Raw genomic sequence first — 15,541 nt, forward strand, 5'->3', positions numbered from 1 at the left:
GCGATGAGGCCGATGATTTTCTCAGGAACCCCCTTGCGTCTCAGGACGCCCCACATATTCTCGTGATTGAGACGGTCGAAAGCTTTTTCGTAGTCAATGAATACCAAGTAAAGGGACTCTTTTTCGTTGAATTCGTTGACCTGCTCCAGAATTATGCGGAGCGTGACAATATCCACACAGGATCTTCCGGCACGGAATCCAGCCTACTGCCGCCGGAGAGTCGCATCGATCTTCTCCTGAATCCGGGCTAGGATAATTTTGCACAGAACTTTGAGAACGGTACACAGCAACATAATGCTTCGCCAGTTATCGCATACAGTCAGGTCACCCTTTTTGGGCACCTTCACTAAGATACCTTGCATCCAGTCGATCGGGAAAGTTGCGGTGTCCCAGATATTACGAAATAAACGATGCAGTAGTTGAGCGGATGTCATGGGGTCAGTTTTGAGCATCTCGGCTGATATGCGGTCGAACCCGGGGGCTTTATTCGATTTCATGCTTTGGATGGCTGTTTGAATCTCTAGCAGTGATGGAGCTTCGGTATTGATGCGTGTTATACGTCGGATCCTAGGCAGATCATGCCGAGGTGGTGATGGCCTGGCTGGCACTTGAAAAAGTTGTTCGAAGTGCTCGAACCAGCGTTTCAGCTGGTCAGTTGGGTCGGTCAATAACTGATCATTCGCGTCTTTCACAGGCATCGTTGCATTCATCTTCGCCCCGCTTAAGCGTCGTGAGATATCGTAGAGGAGGCGAATGTCCCCGGTTGCGGCGGCTCTCTCTCCTTCGTCGGCCAGAGAGTCTGCCCACGCTCGCTTGTCCCGTCGACATGAGCGTTTTACTTCCTTCTCAAGAGCCGCGTTTCGTTGACGGGCTAAGACTTTGGCTCCTCTGGTTTTCGATCGTTCTATCGCGGCTTTGGCTTCTCTTCGGTCCTCTATCTTCCTCCAGGTCTCATCGGTGACCTATTGATTTCTCTGGGTGCGCAGTTCGCCCAGATTGTTCTCGCTGGTGGCGATGAAGGCATTCTTGATGGCGGTCCATTGGTCTTCCACGCTGCCACCTTCCGGAATATCTGCAGCACGCGTCTCCAGTTCTTCAACGAAGGACCGTTTCACCGTGGCATCTTCCAGTCGGCGTGTGTTGAATCGTCGTCCAACTCTTTTCTCCTGCCGACGAATCCGCGCAATGCGCAGGCGTATTTCGCCGATGAGGAGGTGATGATCAGACGCGATATCGGCACTATGTTTATTCCGTACATCAAGAAGGCTCCGTTTCCATTTTCGGCTGATGCAGATGTGGTCGATTTGATTTTCTGTAAAGCCGTCACGGGAGACCCACTTGACCTTGTGAACCGGTCGATGAGGGAAGAGCGATCTCCCGATCACCATGTCGTTATTACCACAAAATTCTGCGAACAGCTCTCCGTTTTCGCTCATTTCTCCGAGACCATGGCGTCCCATAATGCGCTCATGGTTCGAGTTGTCGGATCCGATCTTCGCATTGAAGTCGCCCAAACAGATCTTGATATCACCCTTCGGAATTCTATCTACGACTGCATTGAGTTGACTGTAGAAGTTCTCTTTGTCTTGCAGATCGACAGCATCGGTTGGCGCATAACATTGGATTATAGTAAGGTTTCGGACCCGTGTTCTAAATCTGGCAACGATTATCCTTTCACTTATAGGTTCCCACTTCATTATCGCAGAGTGTGCCTGAGCGCTTAGAATGAAGCCAACTCCGCGATGCCGGAGAGCGTGTTCACCTCGTAAACCAGAGTATAGCAGAACTTGTCCCGACGACGTTCTTTGTTCAAAGTTTGTCCAACGGACTTCACTCAGTCCCAGGATCTCAAGCTTCATGCGGCGTGCCTCATTGGCAAGTTGCGCCAATTTACCCTGCTGGGCAAGGGTTAAAACGTTCCATGTTCCTATTCGTGTCCGTTGTTTCGCGCTAAGTGTCGTCGCCGTAAAATCAGTCCGTATTATTTCATTATCGGATTCTCGAACAAATTGATGTTTCGGGAACAGGTTCCCTATCCACCGGGATGGGGCTGCCATCTTAGATATAGCTTCCGGGAAACAGCATTTTATACTCAACCACTGGATGCCAGAACAGACGCTGTTGGAGCCGCACCTCCTTGGTGAACAGACGCTCGATCAGTCGGGTCAAATTTGTTTAAAGTCCTACCCAACACCAGGACTAGGCTAGTGCGCTTTGAGCGGCACACGGTCGCTTTGATAGGGCCTGCTTGGGGACACATGCAGCTTTTTATAGAAGTTCAACAGAGCCCACTGTCGAACCCCACCACATCCTAGGCAGACCCCACAGCAAACATCGCTGCTGGTAGACAAAATTTCTCTTCTCAAAATGAGGTTTATACCCATGTCCCAACGGAAAATAACGGGCATGTTGCCGATTCAGGTAGCATGACTGCTTCCGATTTTGATTTTTTAACTGAACAATTGCATCACATGATTGATGCAATGTTCAAAGCAAATACCATTCCTGAAGCTGTTCAGGTTGGTATAAAGTACACACAAAAAAATGTTATCGGACTCCGTTTCAATGGATCCAAATAATTGTGTGAAAGCTCTAAATTGGAATGCCCACTCTCTAAAGGGTAAGGAGGATGAATTATTCAACTTCCTAACAGTTCATAATGTGCATATTGCCATTATTGCCACTTATTTAAAACCAGGACTCTCCATAAAAGAGATCCAAATTATTTTATCTACAGAAATGATCGTCTTGACAGCGCCTGTGCGTGGTGGGGTCGCCATTGTCATCAATAGAGGTATCAAACATAAATTATTTTCTTCGTTCGAAACCAAAGTTTTTGAACCCTTGGGAGTTTCTGTTGAAACAAATTTTGGACAATTTTCCTTCATTGCAGCCTACTTGCCTTTTCAATGCAATGGGCAGCAAAAGAATTTGTTGAAAGCTGATCTTCAAATTCTGACTCGCAACAAATCAAAATTCTTCGTAATTGGTGACTTCAATGCCAAACACCGTTCATGGAATAATGCTCAAAGCAATTCCAATGTTAAAATTTTATTTGAAGATTGTTCTGCGGGATATTATACTATTCAATATCCCAATGGACCAACTTGCTTTTCTTCCAGTCGAAATCCTTCTACAATTGATTTAGTTTTAACGGATTCGAGTCAGCTGTATGGCCAATTGGTAACTCATGCTAACTTTGATTCTGATCACCTTCCTGTGATGTTTGAAATCTCACAAGAAGCCATTAATAATCAAATTAGCTCTACTTTTAATTATCATAGAGCTGATTGGGATTTATATGAAGCGTATATCGATAGGAATTTTGATGTTGATATTCCTATCGATATCAAAAGTGATATTGATAATGCTCTCGTATCTTTGACAAATTTAATTGTCGAAGCCAGAGGCATTGCAATTCCTAAATGTGGAATTAAATTCAACTCCATTATTATTGACGACGATCTTCAGCTACTGATCCGTCTTAAAAATGTGAGGCGAAGGCAACATCAAAGAACTCGCGATCCCGCGTTGAAAGTTATTTGGCGAGATTTGCAAAATGAAATTAAAAAACGTTTCGCTATTCTGGGAAATACCAACTTTGAGAATAATGTCTCGAAGTTGGATCCCAGTTCGGAACCCTTTTGGAAATTAACAAAAATTCTTTAAAAAAACCTCAAAAGCCAATTCCAGCGCTTAAAGAGGGAAATAAAATTTTATTAACAAATGGCGAAAAGGCTCAAAAACTTGCTCAGCAGTTCGAGAGTGCCCATAATTTTAGTCTAGGTCTCACTAGTCCAATTGAGGATCAGGTTACACGGAGCTTCGAAGACATTCTCAATCAAGAGAATGTTTTTGACCTTTCGTTGGGAACTAATTTGGATGAAGTGAGATCTATTACTAGAAAATTTAAAAATATGAAAGCCCCGGGTGATGATGGTATTTTCTACATACTTATCAAAAAACTTCCTGAGAGCTCTTTATCCTTTTTGGTTAATTTATTTAACAAATGTTTTCAATTGGCATACTTCCCAGATAAATGGAAAAACGCCAAAGTTGTTCCTATTTTGAAGCCGGTCAAAAATCCATCTGAGGCTTCTAGTTATCGCCCAATCAGTTTGCTTTCTTCAATAAGCAAACTGTTTGAAAAGATTATTTTAAATAGAATGATGGTTCATATTAATGACAATTCTATTTTTGCTGATGAGCAATTTGGTTTTCGCCATGGGCATTCAACCACCCATCAGTTATTAAGAGTAACGAATTTAATTCGGCTCAACAAATCTGAAGGATATTCGACTGGAGTTGCTCTTCTTGATATAGAGAAAGCATTTGACAGTGTTTGGCATGAAGGTTTGATTGTAAAATTGATGAATTTTAATTTTCCTCTGTACATCATTAAACTGATCCAAAATTATTTATCAGATCGCTCACTGCAGGTAAACTATCAGAATTCCAAATCTGATAGATTACCTGTAAGGGCTGGTGTCCCCCAAGGCAGCATACTGGGGCCCATATTGTATAACATTTTTACTTCTGACTTACCTGATTTACCACCAGGGTGTCAAAAATCTTTGTTTGCAGATGACACGGGCCTCTCAGCCAAAGGGCGAAGCCTTCGTGTCATTTGTAGTAGATTGCAAAAAAGTTTGGATATTTTCTCCACTTACTTGCAAAAATGGAAAATTTCCCCGAATGCTTCCAAAACTCAGCTTATAATTTTCCCACATAAGCCGAGAGCTTCTTATTTGAAACCGACATATTGTCACTATGAATGGGGTTCCAATTAATTGGTCTAGCGAAGCTAAATATTTAAGACTTCTGCTAGATCAAAAATTAACTTTTAAAAATCACATTGAAGGCCTTCAAGCCAAATGTAACAAATATATTAAGTGCCTATATCCACTTATAAACAGAAAATCAAAACTTTGTCTTAAGAACAAACTTTTGATTAACAAACAAATTTTTAGACCTGCCATGTTGTATGCTGTGCCAATATGGGCTAGTTGCTGCAATACCAGAAAGAAGGCACTTCAGAGGATTCAAAATAAAATTCTGAAAATGATTCTGAAGTTGCCTCCGTGGTATAGTACCAATGAACTTCATAGAATTTCTAATATCGAGACATTGCAACAAATGTCCAACAAAATAATTTCCAATTTTAGACAAAAATTGTTGCAATCTTCTATTGCAACGATTAACTCCTTGTACCCTTAGTATAAAATAGGCTAAGATTAGTATAAGTTGAAAACATTGTAATTCCTACATGGTTCTAACTGCCAGAGGCAATTGAAATGTATTAATAATAACTAAAAATATAACATAGCAAATAAGGATGATAGTGTTAAGAAAACACGGAACACCTAGTCTAAGAGATGAATGCATGTATTCAGGCTTCGGGATTCTCACTCATATGAATAAAAACCTGCAATTAATCCATTAAGCGGAGTATGATTTTTCATGGTCCCCCTGTGAGGAAGTATTCTCACACAACATTTTTATCCGGATAGAATGGCGGGTGATAAATTCGTGAGCGCCGGATCGCCAGATAATTTAATTTTAATCCACAATTGTTCCTTTTGTCGCCTCACCAGATAAATTTTACAAGCATATTTATAAAAATTTAGGACCGCAACGGGATTCAAACCCAAAACAATTTTTAAATGTTCAGAACGACCACTAAAACCACGCCACCACATGAATTGATTGAAAGTGAGGGGAAAAACTGCTGTATTGAACCTTCTGCTTATCGTGGCGCATCATCAGATTCAAACAGCTTGGAGAGGCAAAGTAAGCTGCATTTGATTTTCGCGAAGCATGGGAAGGAGGATAACAATTTTTCGCACCACCGCTTGTGCCGGGGTTTATCGCATTGTAATTTATCCGGATAAAATGCATGGTGGAGTGATCAGTTGTCGCGTGAGTGAGTGAGAAATCCGAACCCTGCATGTATTAGATAATTAGCAAATAAAATTAGTTAAAAAAAAGAAGAAAAAAAAGGTGCCTTAAATCCATATAGCCTATATTGTTTTTTTCGCGACTAATAAATCCAAACTGTTTTCAAATATGTACAAAGAATAGAAATGTAATAGAAATAGTGATAAAGAGTTTGTGTGGATTTGATATAATTTCTCTTCTTTTAGGTAGGCAACCTATTTGAGGTCCTTAAACGGGTCATTACGATCCAGTTTGATTCAGTGACATTTCTGACATAAATATTCGATGAGCAATGATAATTTGAATTTGATCTTTTCCATTGGTTTTGAATAATCTAGTAGAACTTTAAACGAGGATGAGCACTTGAAATGATGACTCTCACCTAACGGCATGCTGAATACGAGAATCTGCATCGAGAGATTTTAGTAAAGATGGCAACTGACCTCCTTTAAATTGAAATTTATTGGTCTAACCAATCAACCGTTGTCACCAAACTAACGACAGACCAACACCGTAGGTTTTCTATATATATTCCTACCTTCTACCAAATTCACTCCAAAGTTGAGTATTACAAAGTTATATATTTAGTTAATATTGACTTCTACAGTAGTTCTTTCAAACCACCGACCAAGTTACTTTAGGGATGGATTTTTCTTCATCTTTCTAGGAGAGATCGACTATGATGGTGATATTTGAGGTTATGGCTTTCAGTCTTCTGTAACAATAAAACGGGACTTACTTAACTCCTTGATAAAGGTACAATATATGTAACCGAAACGTCGGATAAAAACGAAAAACCCGTTTTTGAGCATTATAAGACTGAAAGCCATAACCTCAAATATTTTTCTTCATCAATAAGTCTAATGGTGATTCAGAAGGTCTTTTCAGTCCACTCCAAAGTAGGGTTATTCTTGATTCGACTAGGTGATTCGATCACCTAACGGCACATATGAGAGTTGGATTTTATTGGTCAAGTTAGATCCACTAGTTCATGAATTCACAACCACGCACTACTGGATCTAGTTTTTTTAAATTATTTGCGTAGGTTTTTTAAGCTTTCAGAAAATCGTTGAAATTTCTAGAAAAGTAATTTCTAGACATGTTCTGGCCTATTAATAATCCTTACTTCCTCCCTATTGGAACATATGCCAGTTATGGAGGCTTAAGAGATTCATAAAGCATAAATTCATTAAGTCCATAACGCAAAAAAATGGGTTTTAATCTCTCTCTACTCATATGAAAATCTTCGTTTTGAATATGCACGAAAGTAAGGGGCGCCAAATAAAGGTTTTGCCAAGGGCGCTGGGAGTCCACGCTACGGCTCTGATCACATGTTCGCAATTCAAGGACATGTCTCAAAAATGTATTCTTCAACTATGTCCATTGATTCTTCATTGTTAAATGCCCGAAACCAAATGGAATGAATACATCGTCTTCAGTATAATATTGATGAAAGTTGGGCCAAAAAGGGTTAGAATAATCGAAACGTACATAAGATCGTGATGTTTTTCAATATTCAGGCTTATATTGCCTGATTCTTTTAAAATTACACGCGGCGTTTGCTTCAGTTGTTCATGGATGTTCTCTTCTCTTACCTTACCCAGATAAGCGAAAACAAAATCGGCATCAAGCTGTGCATAAAGAAGGCATCTGATGCAACAGTACAACAACCAAAGAAAGCCAGTCGCAAGCGGACGCGCAAGCCCAAGAGCCTTAACCGAGGGGACAGCGATGCGGAGGAATCGACGGTTGCCGCCTCGCCTGAGAAGCGCACCAGACGACCACGGGACTCCACACGTAAGACAAACAACAACACGGAAAAGGCCACCGTCGTCCCCCAGGAGGAGTACAAACAGCCCGAAGATCAAAGCCCTTGGGCCTATCAACTTCCGGAACACATACTGTGCGAGGTAAGCGACTTCTCCAAATCAGACGAGTGCAAAAATGTTAATGTCCTTCGTGCTACAGATATTTCAACACGTCATCCAAGACGACGGTTGCATTCCATCGTTGGTACGGCTCGGTAAAGTATGTTCTGCTTGGCATAAAGCTTCCCTGGTGCCTTCGCTCTGGCGAACAGTAGACCTTGGCAACTGGGCTAAGGATCGGTTCAAAACCGAGCTTAAGCTCAAATGGCTAATCGAAAATCGCCTCCATAACAGTACTGATGTCAGTTTCGGTAAGTAACGAACCGTTCAGTTGTGTCTTTGGGAGTTATTCATAAGCTTGACTTTTCAATCTGCAGGAAACTGGAAGATCACCAACGTGCAATGCGTGCTGGATAAGCTGCTGGCGGCCGCACCAAACTTGGTTGGGATAACCCTAACTGGGTGGAAGCAACTCACATCTGATCATCTCATGTTTCTCGTGCAAGAGTTCAAAAGTCTACGAAGACTGGATCTAAGCTCAATAAATGTGGGTTGATCATTCAATCGAAGGCTTTCGCATTTTGTAATATCTATGTTTTCTAGGCTGAAGTCAATGGGAACAAAACCGCCGTCGGTCAGGTTTCGCTGTGCGCAGCCATTACGGAGATGGGAGAACGGTTAACTCATCTCTATCTGGCCCACAATCGTCTTAGCGGCATTCCACAAATCGTCAAGACACTTTCGGTAACTTCATTCTTCATACTCACAATTAAAAAAAAAACAATAATGCTCTTTCGTATCTGTAGACTCAATGCCCAAATCTCGTTCTGTTGGACCTGTCCAACGTGAGCACAGTCGCCATCTCACACGGTATACTCAACATCGAGCAGCTCCAAGCCGGATGCCAGAAGCTGAAGGTCCTCCGGATAACGAACTCGCATATCAATATGAGTACGGCAACTCTCCAGGAGCAGGTTCGTATTGGAACGATCTGTAATCTTCAACATTATTCTATCGCGGTTTTCTCGCCAACAGATGGACTCCCTTGGCTTTCCGGAGCTGGAGGAACTCTCGGTTGCTTCGCTGGCCGATGAGTCGCGACTCTTCAACGATGAGTATCTTCAGAGGATTCTCAAAACCAGCACCAAGTTGAAGCTGCTGGATGTACGAGGCTGCTCACGCTTGACCCATGATAGTTTGATTCGGTTGCCGACCTGGGACCTCAAGCATCTTTTTCTCTCCGGGTGTTCCATTACGAGAGATCTTGGGTATGTAATCGTAAGGCGATTGGATAATGTTCCAGGAAAATGTTCGTTACGATCGATTTTGGATATAGCTTTCTGTTCAATCAAAGTTAATTGCCTATTTCCGGGGATTAAACCACCCGACTTGGACGTTAATTTACAATGTTATGGAAACTCATATGTGAATATGTACGTTATGTGGAAGATATTGATTTGAAAAATGTATTGGAGGTAACCACTTTCCCTTCGATGGGACTCGAACCCATGACCCTACAGTACGCTAGACTGGTGCTTTAACCAACTAAGCTACGAAGGACCTCCGTCGGCCTTCGCAACCTAGCGGCTACTGAACGAGCTCGAGATTCCCAAATTGGACGCATAGTCAAATCACTCGCAATCCATTTCTCAAGCCAATCCTTCCACATGTGTATTGTACACGTCCACATTAGAGGAGCGTGAGTATTTAGAATGTCTGGCGGCTATACACATTCTTCATCAGCAACGGTACTGATCAAGTGAGGTTGTGTAAGCATTTGCCAGTCGGTCGTCAAGCTCAGACCCGACCGCATTGCGTAGGCAAGAGCACGCAACTCAGGTTCAGTTCAATCAAAGTTAATTGCCTATTTCCGGGGATTAAACCACCCGACTTGGACGTTAATTTACAATGTTATGGAAACTCATATGTGAATATATGACGACCGACTGGCAAATGCTTACACAACCTCACTTGATCAGTACCGTTGCTGATGAAGAATGTGTATAGCCGCCAGACATTCTAAATACTCACGCTCCTCTAATGTGGACGTGTACAATACACATGTGGAAGGATTGGCTTGAGAAATGGATTGCGAGTGATTTGACTATGCGTCCAATTTGGGAATCTCGAGCTCGTTCAGTAGCCGCTAGGTTGCGAAGGCCGACGGAGGTCCTTCGTAGCTTAGTTGGTTAAAGCACCAGTCTAGCGTACTGTAGGGTCATGGGTTCGAGTCCCATCGAAGGGAAAGTGGTTACCTCCAATACATTTTTCAAATCAATATCTTCCACATAACGTACATATTCACATATGAGTTTCCATATAGCTTTCTATTTATTATCCTGAACGGGTTTTGTAAAATGTTTAAGCTACCGCGACGCAGAATGTTTAAGCTACCGAATCCTGATCCTTCAATAGAATTTCTTACCTGGAAGAGAGATATTTCCTGGAATTTTTGATCCCCTATAGACTTGAAAATAATAATATGTTGTGTTCCATTTTCTTTAAGGGAAGAAGACTCATTCTTGGTGTATCGCAATTATTTCCATTGTGGTTGTTAGTCCCCCCTTAGTATGTGGTAACGACCTTAGTGTAATTAGCCCTGACCTGGTCGGTAGTTATACGCCCTATGTTGAACATTTCCGGAACACTCGTTTTTGAATCCGAAGATTTTTTTTCAATGTATTTTTTATTATCTTCACAGGTCTGGTCTAGAGCTGATATCCTCCAAGTGGGCCCACAGTCTCATTGAGTTCGATCTTGCATGGGCCAACGCCACCAAACCCCTGGATGATGCCCTTAAAGCACTGGCCGATAAAGGACCCGAATCGCCTCTGAAGTAAGTGACCCCTTTCGCCTTCTCTTACCCCATGTACTAACTTCGAACCTTCATCTCACACAGCCATCTCAATCTGTGCGGTTCGTCCGTGTCGTTGGAGGCCGTCAAGGAGGTCCTCACCTGCTGCCCGCACATCAACTCCATCAACCTGTCCTCCTGCCGTGGGCTTCCACGAGGTGTCAAACGGCTACTGCAAGGTCCCCAGGAGATCGCCGAACTGCGGGAAAACCTCGGTGTAACCCTGAAGCAACCCAAACAGCTACAGTAAAGGAACTCCCAACCGGAACGGAGAGAAAGTAAAGAAAGGGAGCTCCGACCCAACGTAGAAAGCGTTCTATTGTACAGAGTGTGTGCGATCTGCCCCAAGCTCGTCGTCGTTCGCGGAAACCACACGTGTGTGATCGAGTCCCTTCCAGGGTGGGAACAGTCCCGTGAGATTATTGTAGGCGTGGTTCGGGCGCGTGAGTTTTTGCATGAGTGAGTTCGTGGGTGTATTACGAAAAGACCCGTTTGTGATATTTTTTACTATGTGTGTGGGACGCAATCTCGCAGTGGATCTGCGCGGAACGAGATCTTCTTTTAAGTCTAGCATTAAATACCTTAGGATCTATGATTTGCCTGTTGAACAGTCTCCTTTGGCTTCCAGTTGATTTGTATTTATTCAATTTACAGTTTTCTGTACTATTCGGGTATTTTTGAATAAAACATTTAAAAAATCAGTCCACTCTTCGACTTTGGTAGCTTCCTCCCGACTGGTACAACAAGTGTAATATAATTTTATTTTTATTCATCGTAAAAAGCCATTAGTATTGGTTTCACCGTGGATCGATCACTGCTTGGGGTATCCAAAATCTGTGCTCTCTACATCAATAGGAGAAAAGAACTTGCAGCAACAACAACAACAAACATAAACTTATACATACACCTAGATAAAACAATCGAGTTCTATTTCAGAGAAGCAGTTTAAAAGAAATAAAATGAGATTTGTTATTGAATGATTTAAGTCCAATTGTTCTCATCAGATAGAACCGGGCCAGGTTCAAAATAGGTGTGTGGATTAATATATAAATTAAATGGCATAAGTTAATTTACCGTAACAATGAATGAACTGCCTTTCAATTGAGTAATCTGGATTTGAAGAATCGTAATGTTGAATGACCGAATTATTTCAGTCTTGTTAAAAATGCCCCTTTCGTATTGCACGACTAAAGCCCCAAACGCAATACGACGGAACGGCGACGGAAACGGAAAATTTGACAGAAAATGTATGGGCTAACTGTCAAATTTTCCGTTTCCGTTGTATTGCGTTTGGGGCTTAACACTATTTCAACCGTTAGCATAATAAAGATCCAAGGCAAACGAATTCCTCGACCACTTTGAAAATTTCCCCATCTATCGTAGCACTGCTTTCCAGGCCGTGTCGCACTCGGTTCCGTCTACCAGAATGTACCTTGTTTTCGAAGCATTCACCACCAGTCCAACCACGGAGTATTCTAATAGAATTTGCGTAGAGCACAACTGTCCCATCTCATCGTACTCTGCATCTTCCAGGCGGTGTTTCTACCCCTTCAAAAACCAGCTTAAAAATAGTCAGCGAGAGAATACGGATCATTCGGCGAAGACCACAGCGACGAAAAGAGACTAGCGATTAGAAACTCGGTTCGTGGAACTGCAAATCGCTCAACTTCATCGGATGATAAAGCTATGTCCATTTAGAATCCGGAATATTAAAATCTTTTGTATCTCGGTAACGGATTGACGTACAAATAAGGTCAATACATCAAAACAAGGGTAATTCACTGTACTTTAAGGAAAAAATATTGATACAAATCATTTCTTCTTGTTTCTAGTGAAAATTCGCACCTTCTTCTTTATTTCTCTTATCAAAAGTTGCACACCTCCGGAGTCAACTTCCTTGGCACATTTGTTCCACATTTTGGTCATCTGAGTTGCGTCCCGAGCTGTTTTTTTCTCAAGCTTCCGCTTAATTACTGCCCAAAATGTCTCGATGGGCCGGAGCTGTGGACAGTTGCGTGGATTTATGTTTTTATCGATGAAATCTTCGTTATTATCGCGGTACCACTGGACGACATCCCGGCTGTAGTGGTAACTCGCCAAATCTGGCCAAAACTTCACGGGGACTTTATGGGCTTTATGGAAGGTCGGCCGCGGTTTTTGAGACATTCCTCCTTGTCTTCGAGTCCATCGTCTTATTCGTCACAAACACTTAGGTCTTTGCTCCACAGCTGCATATCCCTTGCCAAAATCATCTGTTTTTTTGCAATTTTGTCCAAAAAGCAAACTTAAACTTCGCAGGAACTACTCCGCTGCAATACAATGAATGATTCCGGATTCTAAATAGACATAGTTTTAAGGACGCATTCTACGCGCAGCTGGAACGTGAGTACGACAGCTGCCCAAGCCACGACGTTAAAATCATCATAGCAGATTTGAACGCTCAGGATAGCCAACAGGAGAAGTTTATACCGACTATTGGAAAGTTCAGCGCTAACCGGCTGACGAACGAAAACTACGACTACGACTAATTGATTTCGCTGCCTCCAAGCATATGGCCATTCGCAGCACCTACTTCCAACACAGTCTTCCGTATCGGTACACCTGGAGATCACCACTGCAGACAGAATCACAAATCGACCACGTTCTGATTGATGGACGGCACTTCTCCGTTATTATCGACGTCAGGACATATCGTGGCGCTAACAACGACTCTGACCATTATATGGTGATGGTTAAACTGCGCTCAAAACTATCCGTCATCAACAATGTTCGGTACCAACGGTCGCCACGGTACGACCTAGAGCTACTGAAGCAACCTGATGTCGACAATGCGTACGCGCAGCAACTCGAGACATCGTTGCTGGAATATAATGAGCAGTGCTCAAGAGGAGCCCCTGCTGAAATACAGTTAAAGAAATAATTAACGAAAAGCGACGTCGAAAATATAGGACGAAATCGACGAAACGCTTGGTTCGACGAAAAGTGCAGACAGATTCTGGAGGAAAAGGGCGCAGTGCGGCGGTCACGCTGCATCAGGGGACCCGGCACAACGTAGAACGCTATAGACGAAAACGGAGTGCGATGACTTGGAACAGCTGAGCCGTTCTCATGAAACACGCAAGTTCTATCAGAAGCTCAACGCATCTCGCAAAGGCTTCGTGCCGCGAGCCGAAATGTGCAGGGATAAGGATGGGAGAATCTTGACGGACGAACGTGTGGTGATCGAAAGGTAGAAGCAGCACTACGAGGAATACCTAAATGGCGCTGAGAGTTAGGTTCAGCGGACGATGGAAGTCAACCAGGAAGTTAAGAATGTCATCCAACAGTTAAAGATCAATAAAGCAGCTGGTGAGGATGGGATCGGAGCAGAGCTCATCAAGATGGGCACGGAAAGCTACCGGAGGAGTGGAAGGAAAGGGTCATATGCCCCAAGGTACCAACTGATTTTTACCCTTAGTTAGTTATAGTTTTCTAGAAATCAAAAAGGGCGTTTTGGCCAGGTGGGGCGCATCATACCGTCTTACCCTACATGCTTTAGAGTATTATTAATTCAAGAACAATAGTAATGCTGACCACGTTCTCACAATCAATTTAGGATTTGGAGAGGAAAATTAGTTCATTGCTACAAGAAACCGAGGAATCCTCTGCATCTCCATGGGCGCTCCTCGGGCAATGGATTGTTTTTTAAATGAGAATAAAAGAAGACGCCTTTTAAAGCTACTAAATAATATGTTATGTCAAATAAGTAAATCTTTCTGGATCGAATAGAAATCAAAAGCAAACGCGTGCTCTGTGAATACTCGCTTAACTTTTCAAAAAGTCCTAAGTAACATTTTTTTTCATGAATTAATTTGAATAGCGCAATCAACAAAAAAACATGAAAGCTTTTGATTGCAGTACTCCAATTAAATCATGAAAAAAATGTTACTTAGGTCCTTTTGAAAAGTTAAGCGAGAATACATCCAAGAAACATAAATTTATAAAAAAAAAGCCTACATTTCTAAAACAAATATATAAATTTTCGGTCCCTCCCTTTTGTTTCATGCTGACAATCTCCACTAAAGAATATAATAAAAATGGATCATGTTTAAACGTCATGGTTCTTATTTTGAAATTCATCATCTTCTTTACTTGCACTTGCTCTTTAAAAAAATAAAGCATAAAGCATGTGAACATTTCGGGCAGCAGGGAAAATGTCCAAGGGCTTGACGATCCCTGTCCAGGCGCCAGTTCTGGCGCCTGCTTTGGATGTGGTGGGGTTTGACAGTGGACCCTGTTAAACCTCTATAAAAAGCTGCATGTGTCCGCAAGTAGGCTCCGTAGGTTTAAAAAATATCGTCACCACAAACCATTGAAACACTAGCGCCATCTGTTGAACAATCTACTCGAATGGATCTTCATTCGACGCTGCACTTCTGACAGCAACGCATTCAAACGTGTTCACTTTTTCAAGCCATGCGATGCTTTACGACCTAGAGCGACTGAAGCAACCTGATGTCGCCACTGCATATGCGCAGCATCTCGAGGCAGCGTTGCCGGAAGAGGGTGAGCTCGATGGGGCCCCTCTTGAGGACTGCTGGAATACAGTTCAAGCAGCCATTAACGACGCAGCGGAGAACAACGTCGGGTATGTGGAACGAAGTCGACGGAACGATTGGTTCGACGAAGAGTGCAGACAGATTCTGGAGGAGAAGGACGCAGCGCGGGCGGTCGCGCTGCAGCAAGGTACCCGGCAGACGGAAGCGGAGACAGCAGACCCGCCTTTTTCAGGAGAAGAAACGCCGCCTGAAAGAAGCGGAGTGCGAGGAGATGGAACAGCTGTGCCGTTCTCAAGATACACGCAAGTGCTATCAGAAGCTCAACGCATCCCGCAAAGGCTTCG

General features: G+C 42.7%; 1 protein-coding gene across 7 annotated transcripts in view; it reads left to right on the top strand.

The window, feature by feature from the left end:
- Positions 1–11,745, top strand: part of LOC134210348 (F-box/LRR-repeat protein 6) — a 36,139-nt gene extending 24,394 nt beyond the window's left edge. For all 7 annotated transcript variants that reach the window (XM_062686395.1, XM_062686397.1, XM_062686396.1 and 4 more), the window contains exons 3-10: positions 7,542–7,847; positions 7,906–8,116; positions 8,183–8,352; positions 8,409–8,549; positions 8,612–8,779; positions 8,841–9,073; positions 10,507–10,641; positions 10,705–11,745. In XM_062686395.1, coding sequence (XP_062542379.1) covers positions 7,542–7,847; positions 7,906–8,116; positions 8,183–8,352; positions 8,409–8,549; positions 8,612–8,779; positions 8,841–9,073; positions 10,507–10,641; positions 10,705–10,909 — 1,569 coding nt within the window. In that variant the 3' untranslated portion in view covers positions 10,910–11,745. The remainder of the gene's footprint in view (positions 1–7,541; positions 7,848–7,905; positions 8,117–8,182; positions 8,353–8,408; positions 8,550–8,611; positions 8,780–8,840; positions 9,074–10,506; positions 10,642–10,704) is intronic.
- The last annotated feature ends 3,796 nt before the right edge of the window (positions 11,746–15,541 follow it).

The sequence above is a fragment of the Armigeres subalbatus genome, chromosome 2 (genome assembly GCF_024139115.2).
Source record: "Armigeres subalbatus isolate Guangzhou_Male chromosome 2, GZ_Asu_2, whole genome shotgun sequence".
Lineage (NCBI taxonomy): Eukaryota > Metazoa > Arthropoda > Insecta > Diptera > Culicidae > Armigeres > Armigeres subalbatus.